Source organism: Lepidochelys olivacea (assembly GCF_965140295.1).
Source record: "Lepidochelys olivacea isolate rLepOli2 genome assembly, chromosome: 10".
In the NCBI taxonomy this organism is placed as follows: Eukaryota; Metazoa; Chordata; order Testudines; family Cheloniidae; genus Lepidochelys; species Lepidochelys olivacea.
The window spans coordinates 56,288,586-56,316,351 of NC_140420.1; the positions used below are offsets into that span (position 1 = coordinate 56,288,586).

Sequence of the window (27,766 nt, forward strand, 5' to 3'; positions counted from 1 at the left end):
CATCTTCTTGCATCATCACACTGGCCATATGAATGGGGTTTGCCTATATGTCATCACGCTGGAATGCGGATGGGGCATAGTACAAGAAAAAGCACAGAGAAAAAACAACCCCAGAATTCCAGCAGAAAACACTCACCCAATCTTTAAAGGATAAGCCTAAACATCACCAAAATCAGACATCTAAAATAACATGAATGTATTCACTATAGTGAATTAGTGATTTCATATTGTTGTGTGTCTTGGAATTTGTTCAACAAGCAACTCCTATTGTACTTAAACCCAGATACTATCCTAATTTACTGCAATATTAGTTGCTCATTAGTCTCTGGCTTGCTGAGTGACCTTGGGCAAGACACTACAGCGTTGTGTGCCTGAGTTTCCTTATCTGTAAATTAAGAATAATGATACTGACTTCCTTTGAGATATCCTGATGAAAAGCACTATATAAGAATTAGGTATTTTTAATTATTATTATAGTTCTCATTTATTTTTCTACAGTCTTTTTTAGTTATAGTAAACTTAGGTGTTAACTTTAATGACTAGCAGGCAATTAATTTTAGGCAAAACTATGATTTAAGTTGATTATATCCTTTTAGGATTGGCACCAAATGTTAAGTTGTGTAAACTGATTTTTTTTTAAGTGACTACTTTTTCCACGCTTTTTGAAAAAAACACTGCAGGTGTTTTTGTTTGTTTTTTAATGCAAATTCAGGCAATGTTCCAAGCGCAAACATTGCACCATTAAAAGTTTGAAAATGAAACCAACCGCAAAAGTGAAAGTGACATCAAGATCAAACAGCACAGATGGTTAAAACTAAACTAATTTTAAAATGTTCTCTATTTTAGTTATTTAAGAGGTTATTCATTTCCTTTACCTATGCTACTAACAATATTTTTAAAATGACTGTGTCCTTTTAGCCACAAGATAATCCTCCTTCTCATGTTTTACAATTAAGTAATATGAAGAGTATTAAATCAAATTCACTTGAGATAGTTCTATGAATTTAATTTCTTCATATGTAGAAGAGAAAAAAAAAAAAAGAAGGATGTTGCTGTGCCATTGAAATGTGGCTATATCAATTTCAAGGCTGGAATATAAAGACCAAGCTTTCAACTATTTAACACTTGCAAATAGAAAATACTTAAAGTGAACATAATGGAAAGGTGAAAGGGGAGAGGGTTTACAAGAACTTAATGATTACCTGTTCTGTTCATTCCCTCTGAGGCACCTGGCATTGGCCACTATCGGAAGACAAGATACTGGGCTAGATGGACCTTTGGTCTGACCCTTTGGTCTCTACATTCTTATGTACACTCTTTCTACCGTTCAGATTGAAGTATGGGCTGAAGGTATTCTTCAATAAAGTTTTAAAGTGGTGTTTTATCACAAATTTTTGCAATAGCTGTGTTCCATATTGCCACCCCTTGTAGCATACACAAGTGCAAGGATCTGGACACAAGAGCAGCACTGCTGTATCCCAGGCACTTCTGACCCAGAGATTAAACGTTTCACCCATCCCTAGGAAGGAGATCACTTGATTAGAACCTATAGCAGTGGTCTTACTGGTAGCTCCAAAATGCATCTTGTTCCTTCAAAAAGCTCCATATCATGTGTTAACAAAGGAGAACAGATGGGAGAGAAGGAGACCAGGAATACTGGTCTATGCATCACCGAGTGATTATAGAAGTGGTGACAAATAAAGTGGGGGGATAGCTCCCTTTGATGGACACCCAGCCAGCCAGTTAGCTGTAAAAACCCTGTTGGTAGCTGTTCTTTACTTGCTTTACCTGTAAAGGGTTAAAAAGTCCCCCAGGTAAAGTAAAAAAAAAGTCGGCAGCCGACCAAAAGAGCCAATGGGAAGGCTAGAACTTTTTAAAATGGGAAAAGAAACTTTCCCTTTGTCTGTTGTTCTCTGGGCTGGAGGGATAGAGCAGCCATGCTATAAGCAGCTTTAAGCCAGGTATGATCATAATCAATCAGATCATACCTAGAACTACTTATCTGAACTCCGAATGTGTAGATTAGAATGTTTAGGTAGATGCGATCAGGTTTATTTCTTGCTATTTTTTAAGGCTTGTGGATCTCCTCTGTGCTAACCCCTGATGCTTTTGTTTGCTTGTAACCTTTAAGCTGAAACTCCAAGAAAACTGTTTTGGGTGCTTAATTTTCGTTTCTTTTAAGATCTAGCAAAAAAACCTGAGTTCCAGAAGTATTTTTCCCTTTTGTTTTTAATAAAATTTACCTTTTTTAAATACAGGATTGGATTTTTGGTGTCCTAAGAGGTTTGTGCATGTTATTTGATTAGCTGATAGAAAACAAAGGAAATTAGCTGTGGCTTTCTCAGCTTTTCGGTGGGGTGAAAGGGCTTGAGGGTACCCCACAGGGAAGAATTCCCAAGTGCTCCTTCCTGGGTTCAAAGGGGTTTTTTTGCATTTGGGTGATTGCAACGTTTACCAAGCCAAGGTCAGAGAAAAGCTGTAACCTTGGAAGTTTAATACAAGCCTGGAGTGGCAAGTATTAATTTTCAGAATCCTCACAAGCCCCTACCTTCTGCACTCAGAGTGAGCATTCAGGCTTGACAGAAGCTATCAGGCACTTTCTCTTCTACCCTCTTAATGGGGAGACCGTTACTGGAACCTTATCAGCACCACATAAAATTGGTACTCCTGAGGGAATTCTGAAGCAAAAGATTAAAAGTTCTGCGCACAATACTTTAAAATTCTGCACAATTCTGCAAATGTTGTCAATAAATAAATGTGGCTCCAGCATGGCAGTGGGGACCATAGGCCACTAGCTGCCTTGAGATGGGAGATCACTCTGAAGCCCACACCTTCCCCGGTACAGGGATTCGACTGTGAGGCTGCATCCGACCCTGATGCAGTGCAAGGGCTGGGCCCGTCCTAGAAACACCTGGGGGCCCCACCCCTCTGCACCATGTGTGGATGGGCAGGCTTGGCCAGCAGGATCCAAGTGTGGAGGGGCTTAGTGTGGGGCAAGAGGTTTCTGTGTAGGGCAATCTGGGTCCGGGCGGCTCAGTGGGAGATCTGGATGGACAGGAGCTCATTGGGGGGATCCAGGTGCAGGAACAATGGGACTCTGCAGGGGATACAGGTGAAGCTGGTTGGGGCCCAGCAAAGGCGGTCTGACTGAGGGGAGATGGGTCTCAGTGGTGGGGGGCCTGGGTGTGAGGCTTGATGGGGTGGGAGTCTGGGTGCAGCTGGTTGGGGCTCAGTGGGGTGGGGGGTCCAGGTGGAGGGGGGTACTGCTTGTCAGGGCAAGGTTTGATGGACCTGCTTAATGGGGGAGCCCCAGCTGCTGCCGAGGGGACACTGCATGCCGGGCTCCCGTTTCTCTCCTCCCACCCTGTGATTCCCCTTTCCCTCTCCCCATCTCATCCGCCTCCCCAAATGCCCCATCCCTCTTCCCTCACTCCACCCCCCTTCCTTCCACCCTGCCTCTTCCCTTCACCTCCTCAACCCCACCTTCCCCCCGCCCCCATTACCCAGCCCCACCTTGGGCACTCACTGTTGTACTGACAACATGAAGGATCCCAGCACCCAGAAGGGGAGCATGACTGGCACTAGGACCCAGGAGATAGCATCCAGCTGCAAAGTCAGCAGAACCAAGACGCAGCCTCCTGATTCAGCTGGGCAGCTCTGTGCTTGCAGAAATGGGGGGCGGGGAAGAGCAGTGGCATGTAAGCCCATATGCCTCACTTCTCAATCATCTCCCAAGAACTGCACCCCTGGTCGTCCCTCTCACCCAGTGTGACTTCCCTGCCATTTTCTGCAGGGGGAGGGGGGGGCTCAGAGCCATATACCATAACATTTTGGGTACAAAAATACATTTTCAGTATCAGAATGGACATGTTCAACCTTACAACAACTTGGTATTTCATCTGTTTGATTCAATAAGATTTCGAGATATCACTTTTAAGATTTATACAGGCAACAACATTTGATGTTCATTATCACAATATACAAACAGAATTGACATGCTCTCAGTACAATACTCTTCCAGTACAATATTTGCCTGAAGAACATTTTTGGAAGTGAGATTACTTGTATTTTTATGCAGCAGCTTTCCTGACACAAAGATGTTCTAATCAGCAATTAGAACAAATATCTTACTGAGTTTATTTTCCTTCTATAAAAGTAAAACCAACTAGTCACAGCCCTAGTTTTAGACTTTGTTAGTACTACCATAATCTTTTTCCTGCATATTGAACAGGAAACACACTGCAGTGTACACTCTCTAACAACAATATACAGAATGTGGATCATTTCCAATCACATGACTTATGGCTCTTTGTTGTGCCTTTAAATAATTTTGCTTCACAGCACAATTGTTACTGAAAATGCAGCTGAACTTTTATTAGAATACTACAGTTGCCAAAAGTATACTAGACAGAAGACAAACAGTCGGAGATTTGTGGTTTTTAAAAAGAACTTTAAAAGGTAACTTACCAAAGATATTTACTTCAACTTAAAAGGTTGAAAAAGTAACAAAAGTTTTCAACGCAAGTTAAAAGGACATTATCAAATCTGAAATCTGTTTTTCTTTATAGTCAAAAGGTGTTTAAAATAGGACTGGGTATGACAGACATTCTCAAGTCCCCGACAGTTTTTGTGATTTTTACAGATCTATTTTCTACATATGTCTCTCCCCGTTGTTTGTCTGTAAGGTTCTTTACATATTGCAACAACAGAGGATTCTTCTGACACTACAGGAAGTGTGCTCTCAAATCCACAAGTAAAATGGAAAAAGCCTATAGAAATTTCTGCTCCTCACTCCAATCTTTCACTTACATTTACTAATATTCGGTGGTATTTGTAACATTAGCTAAAGAATTCATACAAGAATTTATTGTAAGTTGATAGTACCCTTTAAAGGCTTCCATGCAAGTTTCCAAGAGGAAACAAATATATGGGTGTTGAAAGTCAGGTTTTGGAATGGAACAGTGACTTATATTTACAGTTTCAGAGTAGCAGCCGTGTTAGTTAGTCTGTATCCATAAAAAGAAGATTTGTTAGTCTCTAAGGTGCCACAAGTACTCCTTTTCTTTTTATATTTACAGTAAGTGCGATGTCATCCCCTCAGGCAGAGAAACCAGAAAGTGTGCAGCTTGGATTCCTCAGGATCATCTAAAAAGGGTAATGATTATTGCAAGTTTTGTTAAACACAGCACTAATTCCATTTTAAGCAGCTTTTTTGGGGGGGCTGGGAGAGAAGGATATTAAATATGGGCTTAAAGGGTAGAAAGTAAAACATACTGGAAATCAAATTATTTCAGAAGACTCAATTACCACCCTGTGTTTTTACACACAGGGGCTTGTTCTCATCAATTTGTTCTTGGAAAATACCCTTTTTTGTGAAACTCGGGGGAGGGGCCTACAGCACATATGAAATTAGCAAAAAGAAAAGGAGCACTTGTGGCACCTTAGATTAGTCTCTAAGGTGCCACAAGTGCTCCTTTTCTTTTTGCGAATATAGACTAACACGGCTGTTACTCTGAAACATGAAATTAGCAGTGATGAAAGACGCCAGCTTGAAAGTCCTCTATTTAATTACCATAAAGGTATATCAAAAGGCAACAGCATCATAACTTTAGTGGCAGCCACAGAACTGAGACTATTTAATGCCAGCAGTGTTGGTTGTTTTCATGATGAGTATACTCACCCAATAAGAACTGAATGGATATCAAAAGTATTTCTCATAAGCCAAACAACAACTATCAGAAACTTTGTTCACTACCAGCTTGGGCTGGATTTGAACTTGCAACCTAAAGGTAAAAAGCTTAACATGTCATCACCATAACCCGAGTTCTCATTAGTATTAAAGTCACAAAAGCATATCAGAAGAGATTAGGCTACCTACATTTTGCAATCAAATTTACCATAAGATTAGACTGTAATGGAGAAAATGGCGAGGAAAATTAGAGAGAATCTACAGTATACTAATTGGTAGAGCAAGAAATTTCACTGTTCAAGAGTTGAAATATCAGAATGTATGTTCTTAGCCTAACGTGAAAAAGAATTAGAGAACCAAATCTGAGCAATTTAACAAAGGACCATCCAACACAGGGCAAACTAACATAAAATGAACAATAATCAAAACTCCTAGAAGTATGCTACCTAAGACATTATATATGTGGTCAAAACTTTTTTTAAGGAAGTATTAGTCAGTATGCCAAATAAATATTGAGTTACGCAGAAAAATATTCAACAGATTAGAGTATGCTAAACAAACCTTTTCCAACTGCTTACAAAAACTTGGAAAAATTACAGCTGTTATTCTTACTACACTCTGGTCCAAATGTGAGAAATTAAGTATCCTTTCTTTACCACTGATAAAAGTCTAAATTTGAAACTGGGATATGAAAGGCATTAGTCCTCCAAAGATCTAACATTTCTGAAATACTTAAAGCTAAATTTGTCTTCCTTATGTCTCCAACTATGGATTAGAGAAGTGGCATGGGGCATAGGTCACCACACAAAGATCAGTCTGGGGGCTAATCACGTAAGCAGGAATACCAGCATGCTATGAGTGTTAATAGTTTTATACAGGTTTCAGAGTAACAGCCGTGTTAGTCTGTATTCGCAAAAAGAAAAGGAGGACTTGTGGCACCTTAGAGACTAACCAATTTATTAGAGCATAAGCTTTCGTGAGCTACAGCTCACTTCCTCAGATGCATATCGTGGAAACTGCAGCAGGCTTTATATATACACAGAGAATATGAAACAATACCTATTCCCACCCCACTGTCCTGCTGGTAATAGCTTATCTAAAGTGATTTCCAGCACAAATCCAGGTTTTCTCACCCTCCACCCCCCCACACAAATTCACTCTCCTGCTGGTGATAGCCCATCCAAAGTGACAACTCTTTACACAATGTGCATGACAATCAAGCTGGGCTATTTCCTGCATAAATCCAGGTTCTCACATCCCCCCCACCCCCATACACACACAAACTCACTCTCCTGCTGGTAATAGCTCATCCAAACTGACCACTCTTCAAGTTAAAATCCAAGTTAAACCAGAACATCTGGGGAGGGGGGGTAGGAAAAAACAAGAGGAAACAGGCTACCTTGCATAATGACTTAGCCACTCCAAGTCTCTATTTAAGCCTAAATTAATAGTATCCAATTTGCAAATGAATTCCAATTCAGCAGTTTCTCGCTGGAGTCTGGATTTGTAGTTTTTTTGTTTTAAGATAGCGACCTTCATGTCTGTGATTGCGTGACCAGAGAGATTGAAGTGTTCTTCAATACAGAAATTCAAGTGAGCTGTAAATATTCATTCTCCCACCGACATTAGAAAGCCACAACTTCTGTGATAAAGAAAAAATAAAGGTAAAGTTAAAAGTAAATTATACAAGATTTCTTGAATGTGTCCTTTTGAGAAAGCTATTTTTATAGCTTACCCTTACAAATTTGAAAATAAAAGTTCTTGAATTGTTGACCTAGAGAAAAAAGCAATTAATATTATATCTTTTTTGTTTAAATCCATTTGTATAAGCCATGAATACACACACATGCACACGCCCATCATCAATTTGGTATAGAACCAAGGCCTGGAAGTTGTTTCAGTTAACTGCTGCTACAGTAAGCAGAGAGAACCTATAGTATAGGTCCACACACAAACTTGCACCAAAATTACTAAATGTTGCAACCAGTTTGACTTAGCAAAAATCAAGTATTTCAGAATGAGTATTCACATGCAGACTTTCACCAAAAATAATACAAGGTGTGAACTTAAAACCAATTTCATCATTTTGGTGAAAGTCTGTGTGTGGACCAAGCTTAGCATATATTTTCTTCCATGAACAGTGGCTATTTCCTATCAGTACTATCAAGGCTTAAAACGAAAACAGGAAGAACTCAGGACAACATTCCCTACTACATAACAATGGGTAAAGTTTAAAGTCTAAAGGGACTGGCACTGTCCCTCACACTGTATTTCCATGGTGCTATGGTACTGTCCCTCATCTAATATGCTTGCAAGGTAGCAACCGCACTATTAACATTCCCTGGATATGTTTGTTATCCAGTACAGAAATGGATCTGATACAGAAATCTAAGGCACACTATAATTTTGTTCTTTTAAACTTTTATTCAAGAATTAATTATGTCTTAATTTGGAAGTTTTAACAAAACATTTTCAAAAAGGATTACTAAAAACCAAACAAATATAAAGCACTTATAGTGTAAAGCTACATTAGTGTACATTTTTTTAAAATCTCTTTAAATGCATTTTAAATTACTGCACTTACGTTTGAAATGTAATTTTAAATAAAAATGTTGATATAACTTTGTATGTGAAAGTTTGGGCATTTTGAATAAAATTTAACTAGTCAATAAAATTAAGAAATCCTAACGTATGCAAATTGTATGCAATTAGTCTGGTTAACTATGGTTTACAATTAGTTTGTATCATATTATCATCTTCCAGTAATAGGTACTTCTAATGCTCAGATCTTACATAGCAAAGGGCAAACCTTACCACATTAGTGCCTCATCCTGAAGAGGAGCACTACTAGGTATCAGCAAAAAAAAAAAAAAAAAAACCCGAGGAGTACTTGTGGCACCTTAGAGACTAACAAATTTATTTGGGCATAAGCTTTTGTGGGCTAAAACCCACTTTATCGGATGCATGCAGTGGGAAATACAGTAGGAAGATATATATACACAGAGAACATCATGTTCATAAATTTGTTAGCTTCTAAGGTGCCACAAGTACTCCTCGGATTTTTTTTTACTACTAGGTGTATGTGCATAAAACAAATGACATCAGACCAAAACTGCATAGTTTCACTTGACAGCAAACATTTCAAACCGAGCAATATTAGTCAACGCATCATAGAACTTATTCGAATAAGACGACGGGCCCAGTCTGGGATCATTTATAGCTAAAATTAGTTAGCTTTTAAACACTGAAGCACTTTCAAATCAAACCTTTCATTTCACACGTAGGAATAAATACAAACATTCAACAGGTTAACTCCACCTCTTTCCCCCTCAGGGAATGAAGCGATTACACATAGCAGCAGCATCGCTGAGAGAGGTCGAAGTACACACCCCACAACATGCACCTGCACTTTAAACACCTACAGATCAGGTGGAGAAGTTTCTCAAGGACTAGCACCACCCAAACTCATAAGTCAACAGCAATTCCCCAGCTGATTCAGAGACGGCGACCGAGAAATCCTGTATTACGGGGCTTTAAATCTAGCTACATCTTTTTTTTTCCCTTCACGTCTCGTGTCCCTCCCACAAGGGCATCTCCTTTCTAAGCACAAAGACGGCCCAAATACAAAACAAACACCCCACGCCTCGGACACATTTCCACTCCCCACCCTGCTCAAAGCACATCTGCCCGGCCTCCCCAGGGGCTTCGAACCCCCCTTTTCCCTGCGCCCAAACAGTTGCTTCAACTTTTTTTTTTAAACCAGCCAGAAGTGTAGCATCTAAAAAAAAACCTCGGCAAAGAGCTCGGGCCATAAAACAACAGGGAGGAACTAGGGCGGACCCCCACCTGAGTTAACGACCCACCGAGCCGTCTCCAAAGGCAACTTCGCTTGCCCTCCCGGTCCTGAAGGGCTCAAAGCGGCACCATCACAAAGCGAACGGGAAACCCCCCAGGCCAGCCTGGTTCTCCCCCTCCTCCGCACTCCCGCCACGCACCCAACAGATGGGAGCCCCTGGGGGAACCCGCAAGAGGCCGGCACCAATCCTCCCAGTCAGCAGCACCCAACAGGGGAGGGGGACGAGGAGCTTCGTGCTACCTGAGGCTCCCCCACCACAGTGGGGAGGGCACTAACTGTCAGGAACAGCAGTTCAAGAAACTCCCCCCCCCGCCCCACTTCCCGGGGTGAAATGGGCTGAACGCTCGACCCCCCCGCACCGGAGTGGACAACAGCCTCCCACGAGAGGCTGGGGGAGCGTGACACAGGCAGCGGCCAACGGACAGCAACCGACACGGGGCGCTCCTCGCGGGCCGAGGAGCTGGCTTTAGAGCACAAGCACCGCCAAGCCAAGGGCGGGGGTGGGGGGAAGTTGGGAGAGAGGGTGCTGCTCCCCTGGGGTGCTGGGACGAGTCTCTTACCTTGGAAGAAGCAGCCGCAGCTCTGGCAGACATTTTGTTTCCTTCCTTCCCCAGAGTAGTGTGTGCCTCTCTCTAACCACTCCAGCCGGGGAGAGAGAAATTCCCCACCTCCTCCTGCGCCTCACACAGCTGCCCAAATAAACATCGCCCAGAGAGAGGGGGGAGGAGAGAGGGAGGAGGGGGCAGGGAAAGAGAGAGGAGGGGAGAGCGGAGGCAAGTTTGATAAAAGTCCAGCTTCTCAATATTCCTCCTCCGCGGGGGAGGCTGGCGCTCCCCTGGCCAGGAGCGGCTCCGTGCTGCGGGGTGGGGGGAGTTAATGCAGCTCCCCAGTGTCTGCCCCTACAATGGCAGCTCCGCTTCCTTTCCCCTTCTCCCAGCAGCAGCTACATGCCTTTCTCGCCAAGCAACCACTGACATGTCTGACTGCTGGGACTGCCCATTCTCCGGCCTGCCTGGAGGGGGGAGCTTGCTTCTCAGTCACGCTTCCCCAGCTCTCCCTCCCCCCAGGCCACATGGCACCGCACAGGAGTGAAAAATCAAAGCCCTGACACCGAGCACCCCCTTCCCCAGCTTGTCTCTGGGCAGGAGTCTCGCTGACAGCAGCTCGCAGCCCTTCTCCTCTCCCCATTCTTTCCAGCGCTTTGGTTTGGACTGCAGACACTGGTGACTGGAGCAAAGAGTTTCCTAGACCACACAAGCCTATCAGGGGCTAGGGGGATGGTTTGAAATGCATGGAACAGAGTGGGGCAGGGATGGAGTTCATTATAGAGAGAATAAAACAGGGCCAACCTAGCACAAAGGAAGAGGATCACCCCCTGCCCTCAGGGGTGGAGTCAGCTTCACAGGAGTTATGGAAACATTCTGGGGCGTTCAAAACAGACCAGGTTAATAGGTCTGTTATTCGGCATCAAGCTCCACTAAACTTGCTGTAAGAGTTGGGAAGGAAAATATATTTATCCAGGCTTAGTTAAAAAAAATTTGCTGTCGCTTTGTATTATTTCCATTTTCTGTAATTTGTGGTCTGATTTGATTTTTACTATGGAGTTTATTTTACTTTTCAAATACTAGAGAGATGCAAAGATATTACACAGAGCCTTGTACCTTGCAAAGTCATTTTCCTGGGCAAAGTGAGTGCAAAATGGGTTTAAAGCACTTCCAGATCAGTATGGCAGCATTTTACACGCATTTTGCACCCATTTGGCTAGGTGTAGATGACTACACAGGTTCAAGGGAGTAGAGAATCAGTTCACAATATTTTTTCTATTGTATTTTCTCATGGACAGCTTCAAATGGAATCTCAAACTCTTGACCACTTTACCAATCCCTCCAACCTTAAATAATGTCCCTAAAAACTTAAACAAGGCAAATATTTAATCATTCTTTTAATCTCTCTTTTACATTTACCAAACTTTGTGGGCACTGCACTGAAATATATTTTGAAAAAACAAAAAATTTCCAGAAAATAATTTATACAAATTTAGGAGTCGTCAGAATTCAACATGGAGAAACAGGTTCTCAGCTATGCTCAAGTAGCGCTGGGCATAGTTCTGTTGAGGGAGACCATTGTAGCCTTCCCTGATCCTGGGGCAAACTCTGTGCCAGCCTACTCCCTAGCGTAGATTAGGGTAGCTACCAGGCTGTTCTACACTATACTGGCTGCTAGTCACCCTCAGGGGCTCTTCTGGCAGTTGGAGATTACTGGGGCGTACGGATGTCCTTGCCATACTCTTTTTTTCTTTCTTTTTCCCTCAAACATCCCCTGTGTTGGAGAGGAGGAATGATCCACTGGCCAGGTCTGTTGACTTTAGAACAGCATTGCACAAGGACAGAAGTGCAAACCTACACTTATGGTTTTATTAATTACCTGAAATAACTTTGAGCTTTGCTTTATATTTCTTTTGATACATTTACACTCTGGTTAAGAAGAAAGGTCATGTTTTATAACCACATATTCAATTTACATTGTCTACAAGTACACACAGAGAGGGGCAGGAAGGAAAGGGTGTGATCACAACAGGAAAGAACCGGAAAACTCCACAGTGCGGAAAAGCGGGGGCAGAAACTTAGTATGGGAAAAAAGGAGAGTGGCCCCAAAGAAGGGAAGACAACCCATGAGATTCAGGGAGATGGAAAGAATCAGATGGAAACAGAGATTAAAGAATGAAAAACGGGAATAGGGTGGGAGAAAGAGGGACTCGCGGAGTTAGAGTGAGCAGAGGGCAAGAAGAGAGTTCTGTGGAGGGACAAAGAGAGATGAGGTGGATAGCTGAGGAAGAGAACAGAATGGGGAAGAAAAAGAAAAATTACCGTAATAAATTCAGATGCTGAAAAACACTGGGGGGAAAGAGAGGCAAATAAACAAAAGAAACTATCAAGCAAAGAGAGAACAGAACAAACAGGAAGATGTAGTCAGTTACTTTTTATTGTTTTATAGAAAACTGGATGCCAAAATATTACAAATGCATACAGCATATTTTATTGTATTCATCAAGAGACCTAGGGGGCATGATTCTCTAGGACATGCAGGAGAGAGACTGGGTATGGATAAGAGTTGATCTATGTATTCCTGCCATTCTGGGGGAGGAGATAACCAGTTTTGTCCTGATTGCTCATGGGTCTGGGATTTTTTAAACAAGGTTGGTGCTAGTTATCTAAATATTTCTTTATACAGTGTCTGCTTCTGTCAGTATCTGTTGGGTCTATGGTCCACTTAGTGGTGTTTTAATAGCTGCCCCAATGTTAAGTCATGATAGCACAAGATTCCAGATAAACACCAGCGGATGCAGAATTTTTTACATAAGCTTTTCGTTTTAAAATGTTATTAAATTTTCCAGAGTGCAGAGAAGCTGCTCCTGCCATTTCAAAATATCATTTCCTTGAGAAGAACCTTTGCATTTTCTCACTGCTTTTGGCTTCCTACAGCCTCTCCCTCTTCCTGGCTAGATGTGGGCCAAAGGATTTATATCTAAGTTTGTGGCTTAGCCCCTCTTTAAGTAAAATGAGAAAGATAATTTTAATAGTTACTTTTAAATCAGCTAGAGTGCTTTTTAACTTCCCCTTACCAAACACAGTGAGAACATTATGCTTTAAAAAGTTATAACAATAAAAAGATTTCCTGAAAAATGTCCTTTATTTTCCAAAGAGTTTTCAAACTCTTTGGGCAAATAACTATGGCCCCAATCCTCCAACTAGTTCAGCATAAGCAAAGCCTTGCACCCAGAATATTACCAACCCCAAGTGTTCAAAAATCAAGAATTGGGGACTCCAAAAATTGAGATTTACTTAAAAATCATGAGATTTTTGAAAATAATATAGTTGGAGTTCTTTTTATTTACATTTTGAACCTTTATAGGTCACATTTTCAAGCTCATCTCTGCAACCATGAGGGCTAGAGATTTGCTTTATACTTTTAATAAAAGCTGAAATTCTGGTATAGTCACATGATTCCAAAGTTGAAAAATACCAAATACATGGGAATACACAACTGGGGGATTTAGCCTCCCCCACAAAATTAGTAATTACATTAATCAATAAATAAAGGAAATACTGAGGTTATTTAGCCCTATCTCCCCCATGTACACTAAAAAAAACATTGCTCCCCTGAAATGTCATGAGAGATGGCAATACTGCACGCATGCAGAGCCTTGTTGACTTTAGTAGGAATCTGGGTGCACATAAGAGTTCACTTGAGAGATCTAATTGCAGGATCAGAGTCTTTATTTATGTTCACTTCAGTTAGTAATAATGGGACCTGCTCCCACACTCTTTTCAGAGGTTAAAATCCTGTTGAAGTCAATGGTCTCCTTACTTTGGCTTATTAAGGATTGCAGGACTGGGTTCCATCTTCCTTATTCTTAAAGAAATAAAAAGTATGCAACTATTCTTTTCATAAGTATCTGTTGGCAGATATCTAGAAGTATTTAATTATGCTTTTTATCTTGGGCAAGAGAGTTTAAAAAAACACCTTGCATGATTCAACCAGTAATAATTCTTAAGAAGTTCATGCCAAGATGAATAAAATTTTTATTCATTTAAAGGACACAGACAAACGATCACATGTGTGGATTCTTAACTCAAATTTATGGTGTATGCACAGCGTACACTAAGATGACAGGAAGTCTGTTCTGTAATTTCTCATGATTTAACTTTTCTGATTGTTTATGTCAAGAAAGAAAGGAAACTGAAAAACCACAGCGGCTGTACAGATTATTTCCTCTGTGGTTTTTTGGTGTCTGTGGCCCAAAAAGAGAACCATTTTACAAAGGTTTCATACACAAAGGAGTGAAACCTTTGTAAATATATATATATATATATATATATAAAATTGTATATTACATTTTTGTGAAAATTGCTAAGATTCAGGATTTTCAGTAATGAAGGAGGAAGGGACAGAGTGGAATACACATTTCAACCACAGGAAAAAAGAAGAACATCAGGTACAAAAATTAACAGGCTTCCTCATTAAGAAATTGTAAGGTGGTTAGAGAAATCAGTGGGAGCATCCATGTGCTTAAAGTTAGGCATATGCTTAAGAACCTTGCTGAACTGAGTCCTTAGGGAATAAAGATCATGTGTTACTGATGTCTAGTGAGTACTGGATTTTTTTAATTCTCTGAGATCAAAGAGCTATACTCATATATTTCCTTTCCCTATTCAAAAAAAACTGTACGCAGCTTCAATCTCTGCCCCATACACACTGCAGAAGACTTTCAAAATGTTGTGTGTATGAGTAGATGTCACACAGTCTTCCAAGAACCCTCTCTCTCTCACTGAACAGAACTACAGGGCCAGAGCAATACTGGAAATACACAATGACTAATCTATGCTGTTTTTATATACTGATCCAGCATGTATAGTTTATGTTTCTCTCAGTGAATGCCAAATTGCCAGATATGCTTACCTTGTATTGTTCCATTTGTTTTTTCTGACTTATTAGGTGGAAGAGGGAAGGTGGAAGTAATAGAAGACAGCTGTGAAACTTAATAGGGCCTATGTTTACTCCTTGTGTCGCTACATCCACATCAGTGTGTTAAACTAAAGATGAATCTGGTCCAAAGGCATGAAAATATATTCCAGCCGTCAAACACTGTTACTAGTCATGTTTTGTTTTATTCACTACTGCATTCAAAGCACTCTCACAGCACCATGTACGTCGTATGTGGGTAGCATTTAATTCCTACATATTCTTGTCCTGACAAAAGATACCGTCTACATAAGAATAACAGTCCATCTTCACATAAAGCTCATTATTACCAGAATTTAATATGAACATCAGTCTAAAGATCTTTTTCTCTTTCAAGCTACAAACTTTTTGGAAAGGCAGCCCAAAGGTGGCCCTGTTTTTTATGTTAGCAAAAGCATTTAATTTATTTCGCTTTTTGATAAGCAATAATGTATTCACAATCAATATTTTTCAGAAATGATTGCATGCTATAAAATGGCCAAACTGCTTTCTGAAAGCCAAGCAAAAAACCCCAAATAACCACAAAGATAAAGCTGTGAGTGTCTGCTTTGTAAGGGTGTGGTTTTCCTGTTCCTGAATTGTTTTGAAACTTGAATTTGCGTCTCTGTTCTCTAAAACACAGCACACAAATGTCCCTGTTATGATGATGCTACTTTAATCCAAAAGAAAGTGTTGTGACACATATTGCTGATGAGAAGGATATATATCTTGAACAGGAAAACATACATTCAAATTGTTATATTGGTAATGAAGATGACCAGAAAAATACCCTAAAGACTTGAGATCTTGTTTCCTAATTCTTTTTATTTTAAAGGTTTAATTGCCTTTAATTGCCATTATGAGAGTTTAGAAAACTAGACGTGCAACTTTCTATTGTTTATTCTCTCCAAATTTCTCCCTTTTTAATTCTTTCCTCTTTCTTCTCACAGTTTTTTTGTACTTGGTTTTATCCCCAAGAATGCACATCCATACCTCCATAAAGGTAGAGGGGTTATCAGCAACCCTTCATGGAGAGGGACCTGGCTATCTAAAATACCTCCAGCGTTAGCCTTGCCTTCAGTTGGTATCTATGTTCTGACACCACTTGTTGTTCCATCAGTGAGAAAGTTTGCCATTGACTTCAACATAGGCACAAAGAGTGATAAAGATCTTGATTATGTGGCCCTTAGGATGTTGAACTCTGTCCACCTTGATACCTGCCTTTGCTTATTCTTATTCTTAGCTTATTCTTAAACCAGCTAAAAGAACATTTTCAGACTGTGTATCATCTTGATCACTGTTTGCTTCAGTGTATGAAACAACTCCTTTTAATGATGCCATTTTGTCTTTTTAATATTGTATTCTATTTTATAATGGATTAATTTTGTACAATACTATAGCCATTTGCCTAGTAAAGTCAAAAGCTTTCTATGGGGCGCTTTACAAATAAATAAACCATTCTTATTTTGTATTATTCTGCAAAAAGGATATTAAGCCAGATACATGAGTGTCTCAGACATATATCTATGCTATAAAATTTTCAAATGGTTTATATTTTAACTAAAAATGTTAGCCCTATATATCAATTATTCATATTCTGCCATCTGAAACATGCATATCTAAAGCAAATTTATTGAGCACCAGATAGTGAACACTTTGGTTGGAATAACTAGTGCTTCTAAATGCGCAGCCGCTAGAGAATTGTCTGGTTACTTGTGATTACATATTTTTATTTCAGCTAAGGAAGTCAGAAATCCAACAGCAAAATTGAGCTGTCGGGGGGAACATGTGGATTTTTGATACTCTCTTGTGCAATATACTCTATCTATTTATCTTCCTATGTGACTGGTATAGTGTGAATAATACTCATCTTTAAAAAGCTATCTGAATACAATTCATGACAAGTTACAAATAGAAGTTAAACATTCTTCATTTTATTTAACTGTTTCAGAATACAACATGCAAGAGAGCTGGATGGAAATTTCTTATGTGGGACAAGGCTGTGGTTTTCCCTGACACATAATTGTCAGGGCAGGGAAAGGCATGTCACATATTGGCTTTGGTATGTCAGACAACTCAAGATGGTCAACAAGTGACATGCTGTGAAATAATGAAACCCCAACTGCAATACCATACAGTATGTACTGGCCAAGCATATAGCACTGCTGGTCTAAAAGTATTTTTTGCTTGTAACATGGAGGAATAGGATATGAGAAGTGTAGGAAAACAGTTATAGGGCCATCTTTTTGCGCTCCTTAGCAGACATGCAGTTACTAAGGCCTGGTCTACGCTACGAGTTTATGTCGGATTTAGCAGCATTAAATCCGAATTAACCCTGCACCCGTCCACACAACAAAGCCATTTTTTCAACATAAAGTGCTCTTAAAACCGATTTCTGTACTCCTCCCCGACGAGGGGATTAGCGCTGAAATCGACATCACCGTTTTGAATTAGGGTTAGTGTGGATGCAATTCGAAGGTATTGGCCTCCGGGAGCTATCCCACAGTGCACCATTGTGACCGCTCTGGACAGCACTCTGAACTCAGATGCACTGGCCAGGTATACAGGAAAAGCCCTGGGAACTTTTGAATCTCATTTCCTGTTTGGCCAGGCGAGCTCATCAGCACAGGTGACCATGCAGTCCCAGAATTGAAAAAGAGCTCCAGCATGGACCAAATGGGAGGTACTGGATCTGATCGCTGTATGGGGAGAGGAATCCGTGCTATCAGAACTCCGTTCCAAAAGATGAAATGCCAAAACATTTCAAAAACTCTCGGAGGCCATGAGGGACAGAGGCTACATCAGGGATGCAACACAGTGCCGCGTGAAACTTAAGGAGCTCAGACAAGCGCACCAGAAAACCAAAGAATCAATCGGACGCTCCGGGACAGAGCCCCAGACATGCTGCTTCTACGCTGAGCCGCATGCAATTCTAGGGGGGGCCGCCACCACTACCCCACCCCTGTCCGTGGACTCCGAGGATGGGATACTCTCCGCCATGGCTGAGGATTTTGCAGATGGGGAAGATGGGGAGGAGGATGAGCTTGGGGAGAGCACACAGCACACCGTTTTCCCCGACAGCCAGGATCTTTTATCACCCTGACTGAAATACCCTCCCAACCCAATGAAGCCGGAGAAGGGACCTCTGGTGAGTGTACCTTTTTAAATATAATACATGTTATAAAAGCAAGCATTTTTTAATGATTAAGTAGCCCTGAGGACTTAAGATACATTCGTGGCCAGTACTGCTACTGGAAAAGTCTGTTAACATGTCTGGGGATGGAGCGGAAATCTTCCAGGGACATCTCCATGAAGCTCTCCTGGAGGTATTCTAAAAGCCTTTGCAGAAGGTTTCTGGGGAGAGCAGCCTTATTCCGTCCTCCATGGTAGGACACTTTACCACGCCATGCTAGTAGCAAGTAATCTGGTATCATTGCATGGCAAAGCCTGGCAGCATATGGTCCCAGTGTTTACTGGCATTCAAGCAACATCCGTTCTTTATCTCTCTGTGTTATCCTCAGGAGAGTGATATCATTCATGGTAACCTGGTTGAAATAGGGGAATTTGATTAAGGGGACATTCAGAGGTGCCCGTTCCGACTGGGCTGTTTGCCTGTGGCTGAAAAGAAATCCTCCCCACAGTTAGCCATGCGGTGGGAGGGGGGGCCATTGGCGCTGAGCTGTTCGCATTTGGCTAACAGGGATCTTCCCTGATACCAGCCACGTGGTGGGGGGAGAGGAAAAGCAATCATCCCAGAGAATTGGATGGGGGAGTGGGATAGTTTGGTTTCTGCTGATGCATGATAACAGGAAAACTGCAGCAGTAAATGGCCAGCTCAACGGGCTTTCCTTGGTATGGGAAAGGAGGGGGCTGCTGTTATGAAGGTTGCAGAAACCGAAAAACTTGGCTTACCATGGCTGCCTGCAAGCTGAATTCTGTTGCCCGGCCCTGCGTGTGTGATCTCTAACACCAAAGCTGCAGGCACTCAATATAAAATGCAAAATGCGACCTTGTACCAAAATCTCATGTGCTATGTAATGTGAATAGTGTTGTTCACCGTGAAAGCGTATAGCCATTGTTCTGTAAAATGTATCTTTTAAAATACTTCACTCCCTTTTTTCCCCTCCAGCAGCTGCAAATGTTTCAAGCCTCCCTCCTCCATCCCAGAGGCTATCTCAGATAAGGCGGCGAAAAAAATGCATGCGCAATGACATGTTGTCTGAGCTCATGCAGTCGTCCGGCACTGACAGAGCTGTGTGGAGGGACACAATAGCAGAGTACAGGACGGTGGCTGATGAACATGAGGAGAGGTGGTGCCAGGAAAATCAGAGGAGGCATGAGGAAACACTGGGGATACTGCGGGATCAAACGGACATACTCCGGCATCTGGTGGAGGTTCATGACGGCAGCAGGATCACAGACTGCCGCTGCAGCCCCTGCTTAACCGCTCTCCCTCCTCCCCAAGTTCCATACCCTCCCCACCCAGACTCCCAAGAACACGGGGTGGGAGGCTCCAGGCACCCAACTACTCCACCCCAGTGGACAGCCCAAGCAACAGAAGGCTGGCATTCAACAAGTTTTAAAGTGTCCTTTTCCTTCCCTCCTACCCTCCTCCCACACCCAACCCAGGCTACCTTGTGTGTCATCTCCCTATTTTTATAATCAATTAATAAAGAATACATGTTTTTTAAATGATAGTGACTTTATTTCCTTTGCAAGCAAGCTGTGATTGAAGGCGGGAGGGCGGGTGGCTTACAGGGAATTAGAGTCAACCAAGGGTGTGGGTTTTCATCAAGGAGAAACAAACAGAAGTGTCACACAGTACCCTGGCCAGTCATGAAACTGGTTTTCAAAGCTTCTCTGATGCTCACCGCTTCCTGCGATGCTCTTCTAACCGCCCTAGTGTCTGGCTCTGCATATTCAGCAGCCAGGCAATTTGCATCAACCTCCCACCCCACTATAACATCTCCCCCTTACTCTCACAAAGATTGTGGAGCACACAACAAGCAGCAATAATAATGGGAATATTGGTTTCGCTGAGGTCTGAGAGAGTCAGTAAACTGCGCCAGTGACCCTTTAAATGTCCAAATGCACATTCTACCACCATTCTGCACTTGCTCAGCCTATAGTTGAACAGCTCCTGACTACTGTCCAGGGTGCCTGTGTACGGCTTCATGAGCCATGGCATTAAGGGGTAGGCTGGGTCCCCAAGGATAACTATTGGCATTTCAACATCCCCAACAGTTATTTTCTGGTCTGGGAAGTAAATCCCTTCCTGCAGCCGTTTAAACAGACCAGAGTTCCTGAAGACGCGAGCATCATGAACCTTTCTCGGCCATCCCACGTTGATGTTGGTGAAACGTCCCTTGTGATCCACCAGTGCTTGCAGCACCATTGAAAAGTATCCCTTGCGGTTTATGTACTGGCTGCCCTGGTGGTCTGGTCCCAAGATAGGGCTATGCGTTCCGTCTATAGCCCCACCACAGCTAGGGAATCCCATTGCAGCAAAGCCATCCACTATGACCTGCACATTTCCCAGAGTCACTACCTTTTATAGCAGCAGCTCAGCGATTGCGTTGGCTACTTGCATCACAGCAACCCCCACAGTAGATTTGTCCACTCCAAATTGATTCCCGACTGACCGGTAGCTGTCTGGCGTTGCAAGCTTCCACAGGGCTATTGCCACTCGCTTCTCAACTGTGAGGGCTGCTCTCATCTTGATATTCTTGTGCTTCAGGGCAGGGGAAAGCAAGTCACAAAGTTCCATGAAAGTGCCCTTACGCATGCAAAAGTTTCGGAGCCACTGGGAATCATCCCAGACCCGCAACGCTATGCGGTCCCACCACTCTGTGCTTGTTTCCCGGCCCAGATTCGGCATTCCACAGCATGAGTCTGCCCCATTAACACCATGATCTCCAAATTGTGGGGGAATGCAGTTTTAGAGAAAAGTGTGTTCAGGGCCTCATCACCGCGCTGCCGTCGCCTCCTCGCCTGGTTTTTCAGGTGCTGGTTCTGCATACACTGCACGATAATGCGTGAGGTGTTTACAATGGTCATAACTGCTGGGGTGAGCTGAATGGGCTCCATGCTTGCTGTGCTATGGCGTCTGCTCCTGCTTGGGCAATCTAGGGAAAAAGGGGCGAAATGATTGTTTGCCGTTGCTCTGGCGGATGGAGGGGCAACTGACAACATGGCTTACAGGGTTGGCTTACAGGGAATTAAAATCAACAAAGGGGGTGGCTTTGCGAGAAACAAAATGGCCCCCTCAAGGATAGAACTCAAAACTGGGTTTAGCAGGCCGTTGATTTCACGGAGGGAGAGAGGAGAAAATGAATATAAAACAAATCTGGTCTATTTCTTGTTTTGATCCACTTCATCTATCTTTATACATCTTGCTGGCAGCAGACTATACAGTACGACCGCTAGCCATCATCACCTGGGTGCTTGGCAGAAGACGGTGCAGTATGACTGCTGGCCATCGTCTTCTGCTGGTTGCAGATTAAAAGACAGTGCACTGCCGGTAGGACTGAATCACCATGAGACAAAACTTAAAAGGGAAATGACCTGGCTGAGTCACTCCCATGTTTGCCCAGGTGCCCTGACCTCATCGAGGTCGGTTAAAAGAGCACTCTGGACTACATCGATGATAGCTACCAGTCATATTGCACTGTCTGCTGCCAAAAGGCAATAAACTGTTGCTGTGCAGCAATGCAGTACCGCGTCTGCCAGCACCCAGGAGACGTACGATGACAGTGAGCTGAGCGGGCTCCATGGTTGTCGTGGTATGGCGTCTGCACAGGTAACTCAAGAAAAAAGGTGCAAAATGATTGTCTGCCCTTGCTTTCACGGAGGGAGGGAGGGAAGGCGGGCCTGACAATATGTACCCAGAACCACCCGCAACAATGTTTTAGCCCCATCAGGCACTGGGATTTCTACCCAGAATTCAAATGGGCGGCGGAGACTGCAGGAACTGTGGGATAGCCACCCACAGTGCAACGCTTCGGAAGTCGACGGTTGCCTCGGTACTGTGGACACACTCCGCCGACTACATGCACTTAGAGCATTTGTGTGGGGACACACACAATTGACTGTATAAAAACGATTTCTACAAAACCGACTTCTATAAATTCGACCTAATTTCGTAGTGTAGACAAGGCCTAAGATTCCTGGCTCGCCAAAGGAAAGAGGACCATGGAGCCAGGGTTGCTTAGGAAGAGGAAGGTTTTGAGGGACTGGAAACAGTGAGCCACTGAAATTGAAACCAGGTTCACATGGAAATCCAGCACATAAGTTTTCCATGGGACCAGGCTCCTGGCAATTCACACTAAATTGTTATGCATCCAATAGAGAACATTTTCAATCTTGAAAATTTTGGACTGGTCCAGTGCCCACTGAAGCTAATAGGAGTCTATCCATTGATTCCCTCGGTGCTGAATTTAGCCCTTTGCGCACTGGGTGCACAGAGTTTCACATGTGTGAACTGCTGTAGGGCTTTGGTTCTTAAAAATTCTAAGAACTCCAAATCATGGAAGGCACTAACATTTTCCATGCACAACCATTTTCAATGTCGGTGGCTTCACTGGCTCTCAGAGGACACACACCACTTCTCCAAACCTCCCGCTCTTAAAATGTGAAGTAGTGGGGGTCCTCTCTTGCAGACTTCCAAAGGTATGGGGGAGAAACTATGCATCATACAAAGACCACAGTAGATATCTGCACTACACTTGGTAGTGCCCAGGTAAATTATACAACCATACATATACATCATAGGTCTCCTTAACTGTGCATTTTATGAGCTTAAAAGTCCATAGAAAACTGACTGAGTATAGGCTGCACAAAACCAGTTCTTATTACCACATTTATCTTCAATGAGGGCTATTTCCATTGCAAATGTAAAGTTTTACCACAGCCATTTTGAAAGCAGAGCTGTTAAAAAAAATTTTAAACATTTTTTCATTGTAGAGAAAGTGGATACTGTATTTTTCATTCTTCTTCTGTTAAAAAACAGCTAACAAACAATTTTAGCTCAAGCTTTTTATAAAAAAAATGTTTTCACAAAGAATAATCCTGAAAATGTTTTAGCCTAACAGGTGAGAGTTTCATAAAGTTAAGTGTGATTAAAGCACAAAGTTAGAATGCAAATGGTTATGCAATCTTCTGTATAGTCATCATTACTGCTCCTGCTGATACTGAATACAATATTCACTTATTTATCTCAGTTAGAGTTCTACCTTACCAAATCTATTTGATCTAATCCATCTATCTAGGCGGCATTTTACAGGAAACAGATTTGCTGATTGATTCTGATTTACTAAATCTGAAAGTTTTTCAGAGAGACTAGCAACTGGCATGTTTCATCAGCTGACTACATCCTGATCTCCAACAAACAGGTACATAATTCCACATAGTTTGTAAAATTGGACACTGTACTTGCATCCAAAGGGTATTATCTGTTTTAGATGACAGAGAGCTACACAGAGCCATGTATCTTTAATGAGATTTCAGGTTTATGATTTGAAAAACAACCTACATTTTTCCCAATTCAGTTACAGTTCTGAAGAAAAATTTTCCTAGGTAGTTCCCAAATATCATGACAATTTAATAATTATTTTAAAATAGTGCCCAAGAGCTGCAATCAGGATTGTGACATATGGTCTTCAAACATATACAAAAACACAGTCCCTCCCCTAAAAATACTATAATTGAAGACTGAGTGCGGCTGAACACTGCAGACTTTTATTACTGGATTAGATGGGAACACATATTGTATTTACCACATCTGGATGATGCTGAATGTTTTTTCATATCTTGCATTCCTAAATGATTAGGCAGCATAAACTTTACAAAAGAGTGAGGGCATGGCTACACTTGCAGAGGTAGAGCACTTTGAGTTAAACCCCCCTTCGAAGAGCACAGTAGGAAAAGAGCTGCAGTCTGTCCACACTGACAGCTGCAAGCCCATTGGTGTGGCCACATTTGCGGCACTTGCAGTGGCACTGGGAGCGGTGCATTATGGGCAGCTATCCCACAGAGCACCTCTTCCCATTCTGGTGCTGTGGCTTGTGGGAAGGGGGCAGAGGGAGGCGGGGCATTCTGGGTCCTGTCCCAACGCCCCGTGATGCATCAGTTCGCATCCCAGCAATTCCTGTGCTTCCGTCCACATTTGGCGCCATCTTTCAACATTTTTTGTACTGCACGCTCTGTCTTCCCTTTTGGCTTGTGGGAATGGAGCCTGAACTGCTGAGGAGTATGCTGACGAGTCTCGCCAGCATGTCACGTTTGGCAGTCGAGTTATTCCTTATGATCCAAAGTGACAGTGAGGGCTCCGACGATGATATCGACTTGAGTAACGCATATGACATGAGTTTGCTTGTGGCATTCACGGACATGCTCACCACCATGGAATGCCGCTTTTGGGCTTGGGAAACAAGCACTGAGTGGAGGGATCACATCGTCATGCAAGTCTGGGATGATGAGCAGTGGTTGCAGAACTTTTGGATGAGAAAAGCCACTTTCATGGTACTGTGTGATGAGCTCGCCCCACACTGCAGTGCAAGGACACAAGACGGTGGAGAAGTGGGTGGCTATTGCAGTCTGGAAGCTGGCAACTCCAGACAGCTACCAATCAGTCGCTAACCAGTTTGGAGTTGGAAAGTCGACCGTTGGAATTGTGTTGATGCAAGTTTGCAGGGCCATTAATTGCATCCTGCTCAGAAGAACTGCGACCCCGGGTAATGTGCATGACTTTGTGGATGGCTTTGCACAAATGGGTTTCCCTAACTGCGGAGGGGTGATAGATGGCACACATATTCCAATTCTGGCACCAGCCAACCTAGCCTCCGAGTACGTTAATCAGAAGGGGTATTTCTCTTTGCTTCTCCAGGAGCTTGAGGATCACCGTGGGCGTTTCACTGACATTAACGCAGGCTGCCCCGGAAAGGTGCATGACTCATGCATCTTTCAGAACACTGGCCTGTTCAGGAAGCTGCAAGCCGGGACTTTTTTCCCAGACCAGAAGATCACCGTAGGGGAAGTCGAAATGCCCATTGTGATCCTTGGAGACCCCACTTACCCTTTATTTCCCTGGTTCATTAAACCCTACACAGGGAGCCTTGACAGCAGCAAGGAGTCGTTCAACAACAGGCTGAGCTGGTGCAGAATGACTGGAGTGTGCTTTTGGCCGTTTAAAGGGCCGCTGGCGCTCTCTGCATGGGAAACTGGACCTAGCCGGTTATATCTGCGGGCTGTACCCTCCATAACATTTGTGAAGGGAAGGGTGAACGATTCATTCAGGCATGGAACTCGGAGGTTCAAAACCTGTAGGCTGAATCTGAACAGCCAGAGAGCAGGGCTATTAGAGGGGGCTGCAAGGATTAGGGATGCCTTGAAGGAGCAATTTGAGGCTGAAAGCCACCAGTAACTTCTGGTGCCCTGCATGGGAGTGAAGTGCAGTGGTTCCAATGGTAGTAGGAATCTGTGTTTGCTACGCTGACTTGCAGTACCTGTTTCTTTCTTGGGCTAAGGTATCTTTTACTTTATGCAATAATAAAGAATGTTTTCAAAGCAAAAAAAATCCATTTATTGAAAAGAAAATTCATTTATTGAAAAGAAACCCAACTGCTTGGGAAACAGAAAGGTCAAGAGGGTGGGGTCAGGGCTGGCCTTACCATGAGGTGAACTGAAGCAGCCGCCTCAGGTGCCAGACAGTGGAGGGTGCCACTAGGACCCAACATTTCAAAGTTTTGGCCCAAGCAAGGGTGCATGGGGGCGTCATTTCAGATCCCCACCTCAGCCAAAATGTTGTGGGCTGGCCCTGGGTGGAGTGGGGAACGGTACAATCACAGATTTGTGTATGTCCTGTTATCATACTCAGCTTCCTGTCTGGAGTGCTGTACTTCAGGGTGGCTATACTGCATTGTGATGGGGGTTGAGTGCAGTGGGTAAGAGTCGTAGTTTTCAGGGCTGGGTAGTGAAGCTATAGGTGTTGAAGGCAGCTGGTGGCGGTAAGAACCCAGATGTTGGGGAAAGTGGGTTGGAGGTGACATGGGGCATGAGGGAAATAGTTTTGGGACAAGGGCTGCAGGAGGGAGGGGGGGGGGCACGGTATTGCTCCGCCTACATGGCTACGAGCGCCTGGATAGAGTCTTCTTGGCACTCCATTTTGCTTATCAGCCGATCTGTGCTTTGCTGCCTGAGCAACGCGCTTTTGTGCCAACACTCCTCATTCTGCTGGCGGATCCTCCTTTCACTGTCCCGCCACTCCTGCACTTTTTGATTTTCCTTACTTGAATGCTGCATTATGCCACATGTCTTCCTTGCTCCTACATGGCCTCTTTCTGATTCTTTGGAGTCTTTTGGCCGGTGATAACACGGACGGCTGAGATCTCAAGGTTGCATCTGTAAAAGCAAAATGCAACACTTAACAGAGGCAGCATTGTTCACACCAGACAGAGCAATGATTCCCCCATACTTAAGGGCAAGCATAGTCTACACAATAGCATAATTTGCCCATCCCAACGTGAGCGCACATAACCCACAAGAGCCCCAAAATGATGAGTAAGCACAGGGTGAAGCATGACTGACTGGTTCATGGCTGTACTGTCCTCTGGGTTTTTATGCCTTGGGGAGAGCCAAAAGCGGCAGGGGGCCCCTATACTGAACACTGTCCCCACATTTTCCACAGGAGTTTGCCTGGAAGATATCTCACTGCTGAGGTGACCTGGGAAGCAAGGGAGGGTCTTCTACTGCAATGCGGCTTCCGCCCTGGCCCATATGCAGCTTGCCTGTGTGCAGCAATGGTTCCCCCGCCCCTCACGGCACAGTGGTGTGGACAAGTTAGCCTTACTGGGACAAGGACCACAGTGGCTCTCCCGAGAAACCTGCGCAAGTGCATTGCCCAAGTTCTGGATGAGACCTTTGAAGAGATCACTGAGGCTGATTCCTGCGATGTGAGAGAGCACATCAACGCCCTATTCTGCATCTAGGCATGCATGCAGCCTTAACCCTCCTCACCCCAAGAGCCCGCACCAAATAACTTCCTTCCCAAAATAAAAGTCGCTTACCGGGAACCTCCTCTGGTGTTTGTCCTTCCCCAAGCACCAGCCGCCGTGACTGGCCACCTTCCTCCTGGCTTGAGAACAGCTCCTGGCTGCATGCATCTAGGGATTCCGGGGTGTCTTCCTCCGCCTCAGCACCCTCGCTCTCGCTTTGCTCCTCCTCCTGCCTTGTTGAACTGGGCTCTGAAGTGTCCATGGTGGTACTCGGAGTGGAGGTGGGGTCACCCCCAAGTACTGCGTCCAGCTCTTTGTGGAAACAGCAGGTAGCAGGGGCAGCACCGGAGCGGCTGTTTGCCTCACAGGCTTTGTGGTAGGCATTCCGCAGCTCCTTCACTTTAACCCTGCACTGCAATGTGTCCCAGTTATGGCCCCTTTCCATCATGTCCCTTGATATCTGCCTGAAGGTATCGTAATTCCTATGGCTGGAGCGCAGCTGGGACTAGACAGCTTCCTCCCCCGAAACACTGATGAGGTCCAGCTCCTTGCCATTGCTCCATACTGAGGATTGCCTGGCACGTGGAGGCATGGTCACCTGGAAAAATTTGCTGAGAACACTCCATGCCTGGCTGAGCAAACAGGAAGGGGATTTTCAAAATTCCCAGAGAATTTAAAGGGCGGGTCTGACCGTTGGTCACCTGAGGGCAGGGCAGTAGAGTTCAAAGT

The 27,766-nt window shown here is 43.5% G+C and overlaps 1 protein-coding gene across 9 annotated transcripts in view; it reads right to left on the reverse strand.

The window, feature by feature from the left end:
- Nucleotides 1-27,766, reverse strand: part of TJP1 (tight junction protein 1) — a gene marked incomplete at its 5' end in the record, with an annotated part of 307,681 nt that overhangs the window by 141,199 nt on the left and 138,716 nt on the right. The window contains one exon of one of the 9 annotated variants that reach the window (XM_084642448.1): nucleotides 10,106-10,525. The exons of the other annotated variants lie outside the window; for them this stretch is intronic. Coding sequence (XP_084498574.1) covers nucleotides 10,106-10,138 — 33 coding nt within the window. Of the gene's footprint in view, nucleotides 1-10,105; nucleotides 10,526-27,766 lie in introns of those variants that run through there. 9 annotated transcript variants of the gene reach the window in all.